The 15,513-nt window shown below is 37.4% G+C and overlaps 1 protein-coding gene across 8 annotated transcripts in view; it reads left to right on the top strand.

Annotated features, from left to right (window-relative positions):
* The window catches only part of APAF1 (apoptotic peptidase activating factor 1), a 106,229-nt gene that overhangs the window by 61,203 nt on the left and 29,513 nt on the right, over window positions 1-15,513 (top strand). For all 8 annotated transcript variants that reach the window (XR_012324237.1, XR_012324238.1, XR_012324239.1 and 5 more), the window contains 3 exons: window positions 2,277-2,396; window positions 4,438-4,554; window positions 6,232-6,357. Coding sequence is in view for 3 of the 8 variants with exons in the window: in XM_073788313.1 (XP_073644414.1) it covers window positions 2,277-2,396; window positions 4,438-4,554; window positions 6,232-6,357 (363 nt within the window). In the remaining 5 variants the exon portion in view is untranslated. The remainder of the gene's footprint in view (window positions 1-2,276; window positions 2,397-4,437; window positions 4,555-6,231; window positions 6,358-15,513) is intronic.

The raw sequence follows: 15,513 nt of genomic DNA, 5'->3' as shown, positions 1-15,513 counted from the left end.
AATCTTTTCTTTTGTGTTTCAGTTGCGTTCTTTTTTTTTAAAATAAATTAATTTAATTTATTTATTTTTGGCTGTGTTGGGTCTTCCTTGCTGTGCACGGGCTTTCTCTAATTGCGGTGAGCAGGAGCTACTCTTCGTTGTGGTGCATGGGCTTCTCATTGTGGTGGCTTCTCTTGTTGCGGAGCGTGGGCTCTAGGCACATGGACTTCAGTAGTTGCAGCACACGGGCTCAGTAGTTGTGGCTCACAGGCTCTAGAGCACAGGTTCAGTAGTTGTGGTGCATGGGCTTAGTTGCTCCGCGGAATGTGGGATCTTTCTGGACAAGGGCTCGAACCTGTGTCCCCTGCATTGGCAGGTAGATTCTCAACCACTGCACCACCAGGGAAGCCCTTGGTTGCGTTTTTACCTTTTTTGAAATGATAAAGCATAATATGCCCAAAATGTTGCTTTTTTCTTCCATCTTCAATATTAAAATAGCTACACAAAAATTCACCAATTTTGATAAGTCTTTTTTTTTAAATGCATGCTGATATGGCAGTTGTCACATATAGTCTAATAAAATTGTTTCGAATGAAGTTAAAGACACCTAAGTGCTACTAGAGCCATCTTACGGAAAAAACTGAACCTTTTGGCCAACCCAACAAATACGTACTCCGAAGTCTGCCATTAAACTTCTCTACAGTACAGCCTATTCTCTACCAGTCTGTCTTCTGTTTTATTCCTACAAGTAACCTACACTGAATTGCTCACATTTCCCCAAACACCCTGTACTTCCCTGCTTCTGTACTTTTGCTTATGTATTTTTTTAAAGGTATTTAAAAAATATTTTATTTATTTATTTTTGGCTGCGTTGGGTCTTTGTTGTTGTGCAGGGGCTTTCTCTAGTTGTGGTGAGAAGGGGCTGCTCTTCGTTGCAGTGCACGGGCTTCTCATTGCGGTGGCTTCTTTTTTGCAGAGCACAGCCTCCAGGTGCTCGGGCTTCAGGAGCTGTGGCTTGCGGGCTCCAGAGCGCAGGCTCAGCGCTCCGCGGCATGTGGGATCCTCCCGGACCAGGGCTCGAACCCATGTCCCCTGCATTGGCAGGCGGATTCCCAACCACTGCGCCACCAGGGGAGCCCTATGTGTTTTCTTACATTTGGAATAACCTACTTCTCTGTATCTTTCCTTGTCGAAAACCTAACAGCCCTACAAGTCCCCTCAAGCTTTCAGTGAAGCCTTTCCTAGTATTCCATTTGGGGAAATGTCTTTCTCCTTTAATGCTATGTGACTGTGTGTCGTTTTCTTATGGTACTTATCAAATTGTGCCTTAAATTTAAGCACAGAGTTTTCTTTTTAACATCTTTATTGGAGTATAGTTGCTTTACAGTGGTGTGTTAGTTTCTGCTGTATAACAAAGTGAATCAGCTATATGTATACTTATATCCCCATATCCCCTCCCTCTTGTGTCTCTCTCCCACCCTCCCTATCCCACCCCTCTAGGTGGTCACAAAGCACCCAGCTGATCTCCCAGCACAGAGTTATTTTAAAACTCTTTACCACTAATGCTTCACTGCCCCTCAGACTTGTTCACACATCTTAAATTATAAGCTCTTTGAGGCCGGAGACCCTGGTTTGTCCCTGTAGCATCTAATACAGTGTTTTGTACAAATTTGTGTTTAGCTAAAATTTGTTTAGTATTTACTGTATGCCAGACATTGGGCAAAGTACTGTGCCTGTGTTAATTTGCTAATTCTCATAGCAATCCTTTTTTGCAGCTGAGGAAACAGTCACAGAAAGGTTAAGTCAGTGCTGTTTAAAGTGCCAGTCTCAATAAGGTTGAGCCAGAATGTAAATCAATGCACTGCTTCCTTCATCAAGAAAGTCTTGTTTAAAAAAATCAACTGTATCATAAGCATACTGTTAACAGTGTGTTTAGTGATATAGCTGATTTGCTCCTTATCTTGGTATCAAGCAGTGAGAAACAGCAGGAGGTCCTTATCTTTGAGCAGCACCAGGTTAAGTAATCTGCCCAAAGTCACAACTTTCAGTAGAACTAGAATTCCTACTAAGGTATTTTGATTCTAGCATTCATTACTCTTAATAATAACTGCTTCTTCCTATACTATGTAATTAATAAATTTTTATTGTTGAATTATAATCTAATTGAAAATTTTCTAGCATTATAGGCATTTGGAGAGTGAGGTATGATTGTATATTGTTTTTAAGACTAAGACTTGTCTTTGCATTATTTCAGAGAATGCAGTTATCTTACTTTAGTATTTTAATTTCTTAATCAGCTCTGGGAGACAAAGAAAGTATGTAAGAACTCTGCTGTAGCGTTAAAGCAAGAAATAGATGTTGTGTTTCAAGAAAATGAAGTGATGGTTCTTGCAGTTGATGACATAAAACGTCTGCAAGTGAGTATTTTTTAGAAAATAGTTGGAAAAAGTGTTTTGATTGAACTCTCAATTCAAAATTTTTCTTGTTTGTTTTTGGACTTGATCATGCGTAATTGTATAGTATATAACAGATGATCAGTAGGTATCAGTTTTATAGATATGTGGGTCTTGAGCTGAGGCTCACATATGCTAGTATTTAGAATTAAACAAGGTGATACCTTGCTTTACCTCATTCCTCTCCTGTTAGTAACTGGAAGACAGGGGGCAAGAACATGTGAGAGAATGAGATGAGATAATGGAATGGAACTAGAGTGAAGAGAGAAATGGAATAGAGAAGAGGAGAGGGAAATAGAGGGAGCACGCACATGAAAGGTGTGAAATGTAGCAAGAGCTTGAGACAGACTGACAGGGTAGGATGGAGTTTAACAAGTTCTAAAGCTGCAAAGCTCAACTTGATGTAGTAGAGGGAATAGTGACTGTTCACTGAGGAGACCAAGGTACAAGTTCAAGCTTTATCGTCAGCCAGTTCTGTGATGTTGAGTAAATAGCATCACTTCTCTGAACCTCACTTTCTTCACCTGTAAGGTCCTTTTCATTTTCAAAAATCTGTAAGCTGCTTTATAGTGTCAAGGTGGAATCCAAACTCAGGAAGCAGAGATCTGGGAATAAATTGTCTATGGCGTGTGGTAATTTCTTCTCATCTGCTGTGTGGGTCAGAGTCAAGCTGTGAGACTCCTCTAAATATGGCTTGTTTTGTATTTTACAAGTTTTACTATTGTCCTGAATGTGTCGATGAGGAGCTCCTAATGCCCTGTATTTCTGGGATGAATTGGGATGTGGAATTGAATGTGATTTCCTCATTACTGATTTTTAGCAGACTGATTCTTCCACTTGGGGTTTTTTCCACTACAGTTTTCTTGTCAAGTTCAATGCTTATATTACCTTTATTAAATTTGTGCAACCTTTCTTTAATAGTTGTCATAACTGAGACTTCAAGAAGTCATCTGACTATAAAAATATTTTATTCTATGTCATTGATTGTGGGAGAGTTTAGAGGACAATTAAACTGACAAGTAATAGTTCCATTTAAGTGAACATACATTTTTTAGTCACTACTTAAAAAAGTATGGAAATTGATTTTTGAGGGAAAGAAGATAATCACCTTTTAGTAATTCAGTCTTCATTTTGAATGTCTAATAGATCAGAACATGCCGGGTAAAATATTGTAAAGGAAAAGCTATCTTGATTGATTGACCCTATAATCTTTGTACCTGAAATGAAGGTGACTGCTTATTTCGTATTGAAAAATAATTCAAGACTTTTAGGTTGTAATTGTAATTAGAGGGATAGATCTGACAGTTAGTTTATTTAAGATTGAGAAATATTTTCCCAGGTCACATGTTTTAGTTGAGTGATAAGGTATTTTTATTAGTGGGATTTTAAAGAATAATCATTAGTTTGGGTACAGGTTATGAAACTTGGTACTCTTAGTCTATGCATTACAACCCAAATTGTGCTAATGGGTTGTTCTCCAACGCCTCCTCCTCCTAGAAGAAAAAGCGGAAAAAAATCTTAATTTATACTGTTTGGTGAGTAATTTGGAGGATATAAAACCCATTTTAATTTTAATTTGTCTTTTTATGTAATGTCTGTCTCAGTCCTGTTTCACCAAACCCCTTGAAAAATATCAGGGAAGTGTATTTTAATAAACGATAGCCCTATTAAAATGGGCTTTGTGAAGAAATGGGAAACAGTGTGGAGCGAGCTGTGGGATTGCAAATCAGACAGATGTGTCTCAGGTGGTGGGCACAGTAGCTGCTTTTTAAACCTTTTAAAGCTTGTTTTATTTTACGAAAATGTATATGAACCACAAAAGTGAAATGAAACGAAAGTGTGAAGTGCTAAATGCAGCTGCTGAGAATAGAATAGGGTTTTGTTGTTCCCCCTGGGAGCTCTCGTTGGTTATATTCATTTTAATTTTTTCAGTTGAAGTCTCTGTTCTAAAGAACAAAAACTGCTCTTACAGTCTAATACTTGATTGTGACTTATTTTTCATTAGCTCATTAATGGAAACACAGGTCAGATTGATTATCTGACTGAAGCTCAAGTGAGTTGCTGTTGCTTAAGTCCACAGCTTCAGTACCTTGCATTTGGAGGCGAAGATGGAGCCATTCAGGTATTCAGTTCTTTTCTGCAGAGGCATTCTGTGCAGTATAGTTTTTATTTAAAATTAATGATAAACCTGGCATTGTAGACTTATATACTAAATAAATCTTTCTATGATAATTAGTCATTCCTCTGTTAGATTAAAAATAATCTTACAATCCTATTAGTTGTATATTTTTCATATTGCTTTTACTATTCTTTCTCATACTTTTTGTCTTTTTGTGTTCCTTATTCTCTGCCCAGTTGTCTTGCTGTTCTCCAAATATATCAAACACTCTCAGAGATTTAGCTAACTATGCAAAGAGCATTTTTTCTCTTCTTAGAAACTTGGCCGTTTAGGGGTGTAAGTTGTTTCCATGTTGGTTCTGATCAGGTTCATCGGGAATATCAGTGCAGGTGCCTTATGTTTACCTATTTCACCAGTCCTCGCTGTTCTACTTTTGGTATTAGAAGTACACCAGTTTACCACCTGAAATCCTTAATTTATCAAATAAGATCAAATAAATAAAAATAAAAGCTTGTAAGGAGAAAAAGAGTATAATAAAAATCATTTTGGAAAAAAGTGATTTCATCACAAGTGAAATTCATCACAAAAGCAAGTTTTCTCTAGCTACATAATAGTTTTTAAAAGAATATTGACTCCTTTTCTCACCTGAGCTTTTTGGAATTGTTTCTTAATTTATTAATTATGCCACTGGCCACATTTATTTTACTTTGGATTCATTGTCGTAAGGAATTACACAAATATTCTCCAGTCCATATTGCCCTACAAAGAGGAGTTTTTTTTACCTTTCAGCTTTATTGAGATATAATTGACATACAGCACTGTGTAAGTTTAAGGTATACAGCATAATTATTTGACTTACATCATAAAATGTTTATTATAGTAAGTTTAGTGAACATCCACCATCTCACATAGACACAAAATCAAAGAAACAGAAAAATATTTTTCCTTTTGATGAGAACACTTAGGATTTACTCTCTTAGTAACTTTCTTGTAGAGTATACAGCAGTGTTAATTATATTTATCGTGTTGTACATTACATCCCTAGTGCTTACTTAGTACATATTTACTTTTTTTGGTGTGAGTTTATTTGAAAGCCTTTTTGACATAGTTGTTATTTTTTGACTTCTTTTCTACTTTCTTATTCTCTGTATTTGGCATATTAATCTTTAGCCCTTTCAAGTCTCCTCAGTGTACTGCCTCCCAGCCTGCTCGTGTATGCTCTTTTCCTTTACCTGTCTCCCTCATCATCCTTTATCTTGCATTGTCTCTGTGTTGTTTTATAAAGAGCTTGCTTTGTCTCTCATCCAGGATTTTTTTCTTTCTTCCTTCTCATCCATCTTGAATGTCATTTTCTTTTTGGAGGCTGAGCTCAGACTGCTACTTGTTTGATGAATTGGGTAGTTGAATACTCAAGAAGGACCACTGGTTCCTACTGCCATCTGGTCATTCCAGTGAATGTTTTATTTTAGGGTGTTTATGGGTGTGCATGTGTGTGTGTGCATAGATGTGCATGTCTGTATTTGTGCCGTTCATTTGTGTATCTTTAGTTAAACTGAAAGCACTGAGATGGAAATTCTATACCCTTCTGTAGTCTAGTTTCGATTTAATATTTTGGGGTTGTAATGCCTGGGTGTTGCTGAATTTCTTCGTATTAATTTTCTCTGGTTTTTTACTTTGAAGATTTTAGAACTCCTAAACAACAGAATCTTCCAATCCAGGATTGGGCACAAGAACACTGTACGGCACATCCAGTTCACAGCTGATGCAAAGACTCTTATCTCAAGCTCTGATGACTCTGCAATTCAGGTGAGAGGGAGGTTGAATTTCTGACATACATAATGCTGACTCTAATGAAGGGACACTTTGATTATGCCTCAAATCTGATATGTATTTTAAACTTTCAGATCACATTATTTTGGGCTTCCCTTTAGATTATGCACATGGGCATAAATGAAACCCATATTTTTCTGTGAGTGAGGCAGGCAGTTTGACTCAGAACCCTCTAGTGGGAGATTCTTTATTTTGAAAATGAAGCATTCATTTGAATTCTCCCACCTGCCTTCGTATTTGAATCAATAAATATACTTTTTGCCACATTTATGTAATTTCTATTTTACTTTACAGTAGCAAAATCTAATTGAAATAATTTCATTCTTTCTTTAAGAGTAAGATATTTATTACAGGGATAAAATCCTGTGAAAAAAGAATAGTTTACCATAACGAAGGATTATGGATCTAGAGGCCTTAAGCCTACTGTATGTTCTTTTATTTTTTAATATTTTAACATCTTTATTGAGGTATAATTCTTTTATAGTGGTGTGTTAATTTCTGCTTTATAACAAAATGAATCAGCTATACATATACACACATCCCCATATCTCCTCTGTCTTGCGTCTCCCTCCCACTCTCTCTATCCCAGCCCTCTAGGTGGTCACAAAGCACCGAGCTGATCTCCCTGTGCTATGTGGCTGCTTCCCACTAGCTACCTATTTTACATTTGGTAGCATATATAAGTCCATGCCACTCTTTCACTTTGTTGCAGCTTACCCTTCCCCCTCCCTGTGTCCTCAAGTCCATCCTCTACATCTGCGTCTTTATTCTTGTCCTGCCCCTAGGTTCTTCAGAACCATTTTTTTTTTAGATTCCATATGTATGTGTTAGTATATGGTATTTGTTTTTCTCTTTCTGACTTACTTCACTCTGTATGACAGACTCTAGGTCCATCCACGTCACTACAAATAACTCAATTTGGTTTCTTTTTATGGCTGAGTAATATTCCATTGTATATATGTGACATATCTTCTTTATCCATTCATCTGTTGATGGACACTTAGGTTGCTTCCATGTCCTGGCCATTGTAAATAGTGCTGCGATGAACATTGTGGTACATGACTCTTTGAATTACGGATTTTTTCAGGGTATATGCCCAGTAATGGGATTGCCGGGTCGTATGGTAGTTCTATTTTTAGTTTTTTAAAGAACCTCCATACTGTTTTCCATAGAGGCTGTATCAGTTTACATTCCCACCAACAGTGCAAGAGGGTTCCCTTTTCTCCACACCCTCTCCAGCATTTATTATTTGTAGATTTTTTGATGATGGCCATTCTGAGCAGTGTGAGGTGATACCTCATTGTAGTTTTGATTTGCATTTCTCTAATGATTAATGATGTTGAGCATTCTTTCATGTGTTTGCTGGCAATCTGTATATCTTCTTTGGAGAAATGTCTATTTAGGTCTTCTGCCCATTTTTGGATTGAGTGTTTGTTCTTTTGATATTGAGCTGCATGAGCTACTTGTAAATTTTGGAGATTAATTCTTTGTCACTTGCTTTGTTTGCAAATATTTTCTCCCATTCTGAGGGTTGTCTTTTCGTCTTGTTTATGGTTTCCTTTGCTGTGCAAAAGCTTTTAAGTTTCACTGGGTCCCATTTGTTTATTTTTGCTTTTATTTCCCTTTCTCTAGGAGGTGGGTCAGAAAGGATCTTGCTGTGATTTATGTCATAGAATGTTCTGCCTATGTTTTCCTCTAAGAGTTTTATAGTGTCTGGCCTTACATTGAGATCTTTAATACATTTTGAGTTTATTTTTGTGTATGGTGTTAGGTAGTGTTCTAATTTCATTCTTTTACATGTATCTGTCCAGTTTTCCCAGCACCACTTACTGAGGAGGCTATCTTTTCTCCATTGTATATCCTTGCCTCCTTTATCAAAAATAAGGTGACCATATGTGCGTGGGTTTATCTCTGGGCTTTCTATCCTGTTCCGTTGATCTATATTTCTGTTTTTGTGCCAGTACCATACTGTCTTGATTACTGTAGCTTTGTAGTGTAGTCTGAAGTCCAGGAGCCTGATTCCTCCAGCTCCGTTTTTCTTTCTCAAGATTGCTTTGGCTATTTGGGGTCTTTTGTGTTTCCATACAAATTGTGAAACTTTTTGTTCTAGTTCTGTGAAAAATGCCATTGGTAGTTTGAGAGGGATAGCACTGAATCTGTAAATTGCTTTGGGTAGTATAGTCATTTTCACAATGTTGATTCTTCCAGTCCAGGAACATGGTATATATCTCCATCTGTTTGTATCATCTTTAATTTCTTTCATCAGTGTCTTACAGTTTTCTGCATACAAGTCTTTTGTCTCCTTTGGTAGGTTTATTCCTAGGTATTTTATTCTTTTTGTTGCAGTGGTAAATGAGAGTGTTTCCTTAATTTCTCTTTCAGATTTTTCATCATTAGTGTATAGGAATGCCAGAGATTTCTCTGCATTAATTTTGTATCCTGCTACTTTACCAAATTCATTGATTAGCTCTAGTAGTTTTCTGGTAGCATCTTTAGGATTCTCTATGTATAGTATCATGTCATCTGCAAACAGTGATGGCTTTACTTCTTCTTTCTGATTTGGATTCCTTTTATTTATTTTTCTTCTCTGATTGCTGTGGCTAAAACTTCCAAAACTATGTTGAATAATACTGGTGAGAGTGGACAACCTTGTCTTGTTCCTGATCTTAGTGGAAATGGTTTCAGTTTTTCACCATTGAGAACAATGTTGGCTGTTGGGTTTGACATATATGGCCTTTATTATGTTGAGATAGGTTCCCTCTATGCCTACTTTCTGGAGGGTTTTTATCATAAATGGGTGTTGAATTTTGTTAAAAGCTTTTTCTGCATCTATTGAGATGATCATATGGTTTTTCTCCTTCAATTGTTAATATGGTATATCACATTGATTCATATGCATATATTGAAGAATCCTTGTATTCCTGGGATAAACCCCACTTGAGCATGGTGTATGATCCTTTTAATGTGCTGTTGGATTCTGTGTGCTAGTATTTTGTTGAGGATTTTTGCATCTGTGTTCATCAGTGACATTGGCCTGTAGTTTTCTTTTTTTATGACATCTTTGTCTGGGTTTGGTATCAGGGTGATGGTAGCCTCATAGAATGAGTTTGGGAGTGTTTCTCCCTCTACTATATTTTGGAGGAGTTTGAGAAGGTTAGGTGTTAGCTCTTCTGTAAATTTTTGATAGAATTCGCCTGTGAAGCCATCTGGTGCTGGGCTTTTGTTTGTTGGAAGATTTTTAATCACAGTTTCAATTTCCGTGTTTGTGACTGGTCTGATTATATTTCCTATTTCTTCCTGTTTCAGTCTCAGAAGGTTGTGCTTTTCTAAGAATTTGTCCATTTCTTCCAGGTTGTCCATTCTATTGACATATAGTTCCTTGTAGTAATCTCTCATGATCCTTTGTATTTCTACAGTGTCCGTTGTTACTTCTCCGTTTTCATTTCTAATTCTGTTGATTTGAGTCTTCTCTCTTTTTTTCTTGATGAGTCTGGCTAATGGTTTATCAATTTTGTGTATCTTCTCAAAGAACCAGCTTTGAGTTTTATTGATCTTTGCTATTGTTTCTTTCATTTCTTTTTCATTTATTTCTGATCTGATCTTTATGATTTCTTTTCTTCTGCTAACTTTGGGGTTTTTTGGTTCTTCTTTCTCGAATTGCTTTAGGTGTAAGGTTAGGTTGTTTAATTGAGATATTTCTTGTTTCTTGAGGTAGGATTGTATTGCTATAAACTTCCCTCTTAGAACTGGTTTTGCTGCATCCCATAGGTTTTGGGTCATCGTGTTTTCTTTGTCATTTGTTTCTAGGTATTTTTTGATTTCCTCTTTGAGTTCTTCAGTGATCTCTTGATTATTAAGTAGTGTATTGTTTAGCCTCCATGTGTTTGTATTTCTTACAGATTTTTTCGTGTAATCGATACCTAGTCTCATAGTGTTGTGGTTGGAGAAGATATTGATACAATTTCAATTTTCTTAAATTTACCAAGGCTTGATTTGTGACCCAAGATATGATCTGTCTCGGAGAATGTTCCATGAGCACTTGAGAAGAAAGTGTATTCTGTTGTTTTTGCATGGAATGTCCTATAAATAGCAGTTAAGTCCATCTTGTTTATTGTATCATTTAAAGCTTGTGTTTCCTTATTTATTTTCACTTTGAATGAGCTGTCCATTGGTGAAATTGGGGTGTTAAAGTCCCCTACTATGACTGTGTTACTGTCGATTTCCCCTTTTATGACTGTTAGTATCTGCCTTATGTACTGAGGTGCTCCTATGTTGGGTGCATAAATATTTACAATTGTTATATCTTCTTCTTGGATTGATCCCTTGATCATTATGTAGTGTCGTTCTTTGTCTCTTCTAATAGTCTTTGTTTTAAAGTCTATTTTGTCTAATATGAGAATTGCTACTCCAGCTTTATTTTGATTTCCATTTGCATGGAATATCTTTTTCCCTCACTTTTAGTCTGTATGTGTCCCTAGGTCTGAAGTGGGTCTCTTGTAGACAGCATATATACGGGTCTTGTTTTTGTATCCATTCAGCCAGTCTATGTCTTTTGGTTGGAGCATTTAATCCATTTATATTTAAGGTAATTATCAATATGTATGTTCCTGTTACCATTTTCTTAATTGTTTTGGGTTTGTTATTGTAGGTTTTTTCCTTCTCTTGTGTTTCCTGCCTAGAGAAGTTCCTTTAGCTTTTGTTGTAAAGCTGGTTTGGTGGTGCTGAATTCTCTTAGCTTTTGCTTGTCTGTAAAGGTTTTAATTTCTCCGTTGAATCTGAATGAGATCCTTCCTGGGTAGAGTAATCTTGGTTGTAGGTTTTTCCCTTTCATCACTTTAAATATGTCCTGCCACTCCCTTCTGGCTTGCAGAGTTTCTGCTGAAAGATCAGCTGTTAACCTTATGGGGATTCCCTTGTATGTTATTTGTTGTTTTTCCCTTGCTGTTTTTAATATTTTTTCTTTGTATTTAATTTTTGATAGTTTGATTAATATGTGTCTTGGCATGTTTCTCCTTGGATTTATCCTGTATGGGACTGTCTGTGCTTCCTGGACTTGATTGAGTATTTCCTTTCCCATATTAGGGAAGTTTTCAACTATAATCTCTTCAAATATTTTCTCAGTCCCTTTCTTTTTCTCTTCTTCTTCTGGGTCCCCTGTAATTCAAATATTGGTGCATTTAATGTTTTCCCAGAGGTCTCTGAGACTGTCCTCAATTCTTTTCATTCTTTATTCTGCTCTGTGGTAGTTATTTCCATTATTTTATCTTCCAGATCACTTATCTGTTCTTCTGCCTCAGTTATTCTGCTATTGATTCCTTCTAGAGAAATTTTAATTTCATTTACTGTGTTGTTCATCATTGCTTGTTTGCTCTTTTGTTCTTCTATGTCCTTGTTAAACATTTCTTGTATTTTCTGCATTCCATTTCCAAGATTTTGGATCACCTTTACTATCATTACTCTGAATTCTTTTTCAGGTAGACTGCCTATTTCCTCTACATTTGTTTGGTCTGGTGGGTTTTTACCTTGCTCCTTCTTCTGCTGTGTGTTTCTCTGTGTTCTTATTTTGCTTAACTTACTGTGTTTGGGGTCTCCTTTTTGCCGGCTGCAGGTTCGTAGTTTTCGTTGTTTTTGGTGTCTGTCCCCAGTGTCTAAGGTTGGTTCATTGGGTTGTGTAGGCTTCCTGGTGGAGGAGACTGGTGCCTGTGTTCTGGTGGATGAGGCTGGATCTTGTCTTTCTGGTGGGCAGGACCGCGTCCAGTGGTGTGTTTTGGGGTGTCTGTGACCTTATTATGGTTTTAGACAGCCTCTCTGCTAATGGGTGGGGTTGTGTTCCTGTCTTGCTAGTTTTTTGTAGCTTGCTGGTCGTTGAGTGGATCTGGGTCTTAGCATTGAGATGGAGATCTCTGGGAGAGCTTTTGCCGTTTGATATTACGTGGAGCTGGGAGGTCTCTGGTGGACCAATGTCCTGAGCTCGGCTCTCCCACCTCAGAGGCACAGGCCTGACACCTGGCTGGAGCACCAAGACCCTGTTAGCCACGTGGCTTTTGACTGAACATTTTTATTCCTGTCTTAAGAAAATAATCAAGTATGGAGAAATATTTATGCACAGAGGTTTTCTTCAGTGTTATCTGGGTAGCGTCGGAGGGCAAGAGGAGTGGGGAGCCCTCAGGAAGAGAAGGAGGTGGCAGAGAAGGGGCTGCCCAGTGCTGCGTCTGCCGCAGCTCCAACCCCTCTGTGAGGAAGCACTTGTGTGTATGTACATTTAATATCAACATGTTAAGTGACATAGTATCCCCCAAAACCACAAGATACAAGTAAGTGGGGACAAACTGAGAGCTGCAAGACTTGCACAGTAACAGCATCTGTATGGGTAGAAGCAGAGGGAAGCATAATGAGTCTGACAAACCTAAAAACAGGAGAATCCCAAAAGAGCCAAGTACCATCCACTGAAAAGTATGCACATACTTTTAAAAGTGCACATACTTTTAAAAGTCATAGTATTACAAGGCTCATTATAAAAAATAGACTCCCCCATTTCTCTTTCTCTTAAAGCACCACTTTTAGCTTTTAGATGTTTCTTTTGCTGTTTACCTTCATGACCCTATACTGCATGCTTGTAGTGCTAATTCTTGATTTTTTAGGTTTGAGGGTTTATCTACTGAATTCCTTATATTAAGATGAAAATTTAGCTTTTTCTCCTCCCACTTGTCCTACCTCCAACATATACACACACCCTTTTGTCGATCCCTGTCATCCCAACACAATCACAACAAAAGTTTGTTTAGGTCATTAGTGTCATTGTTATGACTAAGTAGACCAAGTGTACTATGAATGCCTTTTCTGCCTTAGTGCAATTTAGGAAAAGTCTACCTTTGGTAATAGTTGGAAATTATTTTACCCTAAATCCTTGAAGACATTGTTTTTTTCTTTTTCCAAGTTTCAAAGCTCATGTTGAGAAGTCTGAAGCCATTTTGATTCCTAATCTTTCTCTCTGGAAGATTTTAGGATCTTTTCTTTGTCCCCAGAATTTTGAAATTTCATGATGATGTGCCTTTGTGTGTTTGTTTCATCCATTGTTTTTGACTTGCACTATCCCTTCTCAGTTTGGAAACTTAAGTTTTTCAATTCATAGAAATTTACTTGAATTATTTCTTTGATTCACTCCCACCCCCCACACTCCCCATATGCTTCCTTTTTCTGGTAACATCCCTTATTCAGATATTGGATCTCCTGGACTGATCATCTAGTTTTTTTTTTCTATGTTTCATCTTTCTGTACCATACTCTATTTTCTGGGAGTTTTCCTCAGCTTTATCTTCCAACCCTTTCATTGAGTTTTTCGTTTCTACCATTATATTTTTAATGCTGGAGAGTCCTTTCTATTGTTTGTTTAATTTTTCTGTAGAGCATGTGTTCTTGTTTTGTAGATGAAATATCTTCTCTGAGGATAGATGGGTATATAAATAATGTATAAATTTTGTCATATATATTACATGTATTTTTTCCCTCAAAATCTCATTTTCCTGCATAGTTGCTCTTCCCTCCAATTTTTTTCTATTTGGATGTTTTGGCCTCTTATTTTAAAGGCCTTCCTCAGCTGTGTGGTGATCATTCATTACCCAGAGATGGATACTAAAAGGCTGACTGGGAGCTCTGTGTATTGACTGAGACCTCCTCTGAAAGGTGATCTGGATGGGGAAACTCTGTTGTCAGTGTCTTTAGGTCTTTGTCTTGGTCTTGTCAGATTCCTAGAGAGGAATCTCTGGTCTTCTCCTGGAGGTTATAAACCTGGGAGATAGGTTCTTAGAGCTAAGTGGGGGAAGAGAGCGGGAAGGGGGGTGTGGATCGTATAATGTCTCAGCGTTTAGTGTGTAAACCTTCACTGATCCCCCTGTTCTCAAAATTGCTATCCTACCCTCAGTTGTGCTGGTGTCCTTTAATCCAGAGATTCTTCTTTCTGGTTTGTTTTAGCAGTATTATTCAGCACTTTATTCTTTTTTTTTCTCATAATAACATTGTTTGGGATTCAATAGTGATTCTTTTCTTTTTACAGGAAATTAGTTTTCCTGAACTTTTTGAAGGGATTGGGAAGGACAACATTTCTTTCTTCACAGCTCTGCAGTTCCGTGTTCTGTTGTTTTCATGAAGTGTTAAAAATAATGGCATTGTTCTGATGAGATCCCTTTGTTCTATCCCCTTCCCTCATTTTTATGGAGACCTTCCCTTTCCTTTGCTGCCATCATCCTTGTTTTTCTTACTTTAGATTCTATTCCCAACAGTTTCTCCTCATTGTAGGATTGTCCTGGTTATTTTTGAGAGTTCATAGGGTCTAGACTGCTTTAGCCCTTCCAGACTGTGCCACACAGTACAGTCAGTCTTGCACTCAGTTTCTGCTGCTGTTCCCTGTTGGTCCTTTGCACTTTTCAGTGGATGGTGCTTGGCTCTTTTGAGATTCTCCTGTTTTTAGGTTTGTCAGACTCATTATGCTTCCCTCTGCTTCTACCCATACAAATGCTGTTACTGTGCAAGTCTTGCAGCTCTCAGTTTGTCCCCACTTACTTGTATCTTGTGGTTTTGGGGGATACTGTGTCACTTAACATGTTGATATTAAGTCTTGTTGATATTAGTCTTGTTGATATTGTCTGTGCATTTTTGGATTTGCTATTTTAGTTGCTTTGCTACTCTTATGGAGGCTTCAAGGAGATGCCTGCATCACTGCCATCTTCCCACAACTCCTGATACATCTTTTTTTAGCCCCACCCTCATTCCCACCTCTGGATGTACTTTGTGCCCTCAGTTTCTGAGCATTTTGGGAGTTCTGTAGTGTCAGTTTTGTTGCTTTTGTCTTTCTAATGCTTTTAAGATTCGGTTTTCTTGGTTACCATTCTCCTGCGATACAGCCTCCAATGTTTTGTTGTTACCTTCTTTCTCATTCTTGACTTTGTCATTTTAGTGGGGTTTTAGAAGTGAAGGAGAAGGAGATAAATGTGTATGTTCAAACAGGAGTTAGTATGTATTCTCTTATTTTATACATATGTATATATTTCCTACAGTGGCAATGTTTAACTACACTGTTAAAAACTGTTTTGGAAAAAATCTTTTTATGTTATGTCTCTATGAGTCCTATATGATT

This window comes from Tursiops truncatus, chromosome 11 (genome assembly GCF_011762595.2).
Source record: "Tursiops truncatus isolate mTurTru1 chromosome 11, mTurTru1.mat.Y, whole genome shotgun sequence".
Lineage (NCBI taxonomy): Eukaryota > Metazoa > Chordata > Mammalia > Artiodactyla > Delphinidae > Tursiops > Tursiops truncatus.
The sequence above is the reverse complement of the archived record's forward strand: the minus strand, read 5'-3'. Positions and strand labels throughout refer to the sequence as shown.